At 40.3% G+C, this 3704-nt stretch overlaps 1 protein-coding gene across 1 annotated transcript; it reads right to left on the bottom strand.

The window, feature by feature from the left end:
- Positions 1-1537: 1537 nt before the first annotated feature.
- On the bottom strand, positions 1538-2818 carry LOC101722814 (trace amine-associated receptor 6). The gene has a single exon (XM_004875081.2). The coding sequence runs from the start codon at positions 2816-2818 to the stop codon at positions 1787-1789; it is 1032 nt and encodes a 343-aa protein (XP_004875138.1). The 3' UTR covers positions 1538-1786.
- Between the last annotated feature and the right edge of the window lie 886 nt (positions 2819-3704).

The raw sequence follows: 3704 nt of genomic DNA, 5'->3' as shown, positions 1-3704 counted from the left end.
AGTAAACATGTGACTATAAGGGTGTGTGCCTTGTTGTCCTCACCCAGGAGAATAGGAAAGTTCATCACAGGGGAATTGAACGCCTCATATTTTTAATATAATTTTTTATTTTAGTATAGTTTTAGATTTACAGGAAAGAGGCAGCGATAACGCTCAGGTGCCTATACACCACTCACAGTTGCTTCTATTATCATTATCTTATTTAGCAGGGTGCATTTATAGCAATTAACAATGCTCATCACTCACCTTTCCTCATTTTCCCAAAAGCCCTTTTTTCTGTTCCACCCTTGCTATGAGGACATCACGATACGTTTAGTTGGCATATTTCCTCAGGATCCTTGGTACTGGGATGTTGTCTCATTCCCTTCTTACTTTTGATGATCTTGGCAGTTTTGAGGAGCAGTGGTCAGGACTTCTGAACAGTTCATAGTCAGGATTTATCTGATATTTTTCCATGATTATTCTGGTTTTGTGGTTGCCAGGAAGGGGATTAAACAGCCACTACTATATAATGACCAGGACATGTTTTACTATTGATGTTAACCTTACTCACCTGCTGAAACTAGCATTTGTCCTTTAAGAAAACATTCCACAATCTGGTGTATTGCTGTTTGCCAGTCTCACAGCTTATTAACGGTAGGGTGTTACCACCTGTGTGCACAGTGTTGTGTATTGATTTCTATGCGATGAAGGTATGAAGCTTATGTCTGGTCCTAAAAATTATGATTTCTTTCTTCTAATTAAGCATTTTTAACAGAAAAAACTACAGACTCTGCTTGAAAGAGATTTCCCCTAAATGAGCAAGTAATATTCATTACGCCTGAGCAGAACAGTGTAACACAGGGTTCTATCCATAGCAGCTATTTAGTTTCCAGCAGTCACAAGAACAGCAGTCACGTAATCACATAAGGTCATTCTGGGAAGTTGTGTGGATTCTGCCTCCTGCCTTAGGAGGGGAAATGGCGGCACAGAAATACAGTTGCTTTTGCACAGTTATAACAGCTTGGTCAACATGATATCAAGATGCCATCAAGACACCCTGAGATGCCCCACAACACTGAATTGATTAACCTGCTACCATGTATTTATTTTTTATTAGGAATGTTTGTGATACATAATAATTTCATTCGTCTTGGGAACTGGTACATATGCATATTACATCTTGATCTTTTTGAAATCTACCTCCTCTTTCAGGCCCTCTGCCTCCTTCTCCAGATCCCCTTTCCATATTGAATTCACCTTCCTGTTTCCTACCATCCCTCTTTCACCTTTTGCTCTTTAAATTATTTATATTTTTGAGTTTCTCAAATTGGAGAAACTCTACAATATTTAACCTTCGGTGCCCGACCTATTTCACTTGGCATAAAGCCAAAAGCAAGTAGCCCAGTGAAGGACAGTCATGCATGAAAGTTTTAGTAGGCTACAAAGTTAGTAAGGAAAGAGGAAAGGAGATCAATGGAAAACAAGATATTTTCAAGGACCAGACCAGAACAAAGGGAAGGTCAGAGGATTAGAAGAGGAAATGTCTGCAGGGGGTGGAGTATCCAAAGATATGAAGCAATTAAATGAGAATTTAATATTTATCCCTCTAGTTAATACTTTTGGAGGAGAGAAAGCAAAGTGTAACGTGTAAGACTGAAAAAACTGATTTATCTTATCTAATTTGAAGAACAGTTTAGTCTTCCATGTTAGTCCTTCTTATTATTCTCCCTGGATTATTAAAACAATTCACTTCATTTGGAAATTTTAGACATATCATCAACTTCCTCAACCCAATCGATTACATTTATTCAGAGAATAAACTCATGGTTGCTGAACTATTCTTGAAAACCTGACCACTAAGAATAACTCTAATAGCTTTCTTAAACCATGGGTAAAATAAAGCGTAAATCAAAGGATTCATGGCTGAGTTATAATAAGCACACCAAACACAAATCTCATAAATATAGGCAGGGGTGATGAAGCCCATAAAAGCATCAATTAATGAATCAATGCTGTACGGTAACCAGGAGATCGTAAATGCTACCACCGTGACCCCCAGGGTTTTGGCTGCTTTTCTCTCTCTCTTGGCCACTCTGGCTTTGTAACCTTCACAGGATGATTCTCCTTTGCTACCAGTATTTTCAATCTTTTTAGCTTGTTGTCTAGCCACAAGAAAAATATTACTATATAGAATTATCATAATAAGGGTAGGTATGAAGAAGGATAGAAAATCGATCAACACCCAGTTTTGATTTACAACTACCTGACAACCTCCTATGCAGTTGAGGGCACTGGATAATTCTTCCAGCCCATTGTCATAGACACCTGTGTAGAAAACGGAAGCGCTGTACACCAGGGGCAGGATCCAGGAGACTCCGATGCAAATGCCTGACACAGAGACTGTGAACTTGGTGAGGTAGGCCAGGGGGTCAGTAACAGCCATGTACCTGTCCACAGAGATGAAGCACAGGTGGAAGAGAGAAGAGTAGCAGAAGGCCACATCACAGCACGTGTGGAAAGTGCAGAAACTCCTCCCAAAGTACCAGCAGCTCTCCACCGACCTGACCATGCTGAAGGGCATCACAGCGACTCCCACCAAGAAGTCAGCACAGGCCAGAGAAGCGAGGAGGAAATTGGTTGGTGAGTGCAGCTGCTTGAAATGGAGGATGGAAGTCATGACCAGGAGGTTTCCTAACACAGCCAGTACAGCCCCTAAGCCAAACACCACATAGAGAAGCAGCCGGGGCCCAGGTGAGTAGGGGGTTTTCACGCAGGAGCCATTCACATTCGGGAAGCAGAGCTGCAGGGCCACAGGTAGGGAAGAGTTGCTTCTCATGGTGCTGCTTGCATGTGCGGAAGCTCTGCTTTTGACTCCACAAAGAGTGTAGGATCACAATTTTCTCTACTCTTGGGGAAATACGTCCACATCAATCCAGCAGGATGACTGAGGGAATTATTAGACTCTAACACCAATAAAACTTTTCAAGTTTTCATTTCTATGTAAATTTCAAACATTTTCTAGAAAAATAAAATCTGAAAAACCTCCTATTTCGTACAAGGTTAATGGGGATTGGTTTCAGTTATTAATTTGATAAAATTCCCTTTCACTCATAAATACAGTTTTATCTGAGCAATCACCACTGATTTGGGAGGCAATTCTGCCTTCCACGGATCGCTTCCTGCACATTTATGCCTTTTCTGCCTAAAGGATGCAGCCCGTCCAGCTGAACAGAAGCCAGCCATGGGAATATCCTTGATGAAATCCCTGCAGTGCAAGGTGTGAACTTGTAAGGTTGTTTTAACTGTGATTATTAGGAAAGTTCTTAAACAAAGTAAGTCTCTATTTTACATAACATTCAACTACATTTGTGTGTTTCAGGTAGAGATTTCTTTTGCTTTCCTATATAGACTAGAATGCTTCCCGTGTCCCCCAAAATGCGTGACTTAGCTCTCTTACTGGATTTTTATTAGAAAGATACAATGGGATGCAAGCTCTCAAGCCCAACTTGGCTGCTTCGGTCTTGTTAAGAAATATATCTGGATCTGCAGTGGCTACCACAAGAAGAAAAGATCAAATGCAGGCATGGGGAACTTGAGACTGATGAAATACATTATACAAAAGCATTAGGAAACTACGTGGTGTTTATTTTTTTTATTTTCAATATTTTCTTTAGTACATGTTTGAGTAATAATGTTTACATTCCTTTTGAGAAATTGGTACA

This window comes from Heterocephalus glaber, unplaced genomic scaffold, assembly GCF_053883595.1.
Source record: "Heterocephalus glaber isolate CG9 unplaced genomic scaffold, H.glaber_assembly_v1.0 deba00001523, whole genome shotgun sequence".
Classification (NCBI taxonomy): Eukaryota; Metazoa; Chordata; class Mammalia; order Rodentia; family Bathyergidae; genus Heterocephalus; species Heterocephalus glaber.
Note: the sequence above shows the minus strand (reverse complement) of the source record. Positions and strands in the feature narration are given on the sequence as shown.

Coding starts and splice junctions, on each gene's coding strand:
- LOC101722814 (XM_004875081.2), bottom strand. CDS start 2,818: ATGAGAAGCAACTCTTCCCTACCTGTGGCCCTGCAGCTCTGCTTCCCG.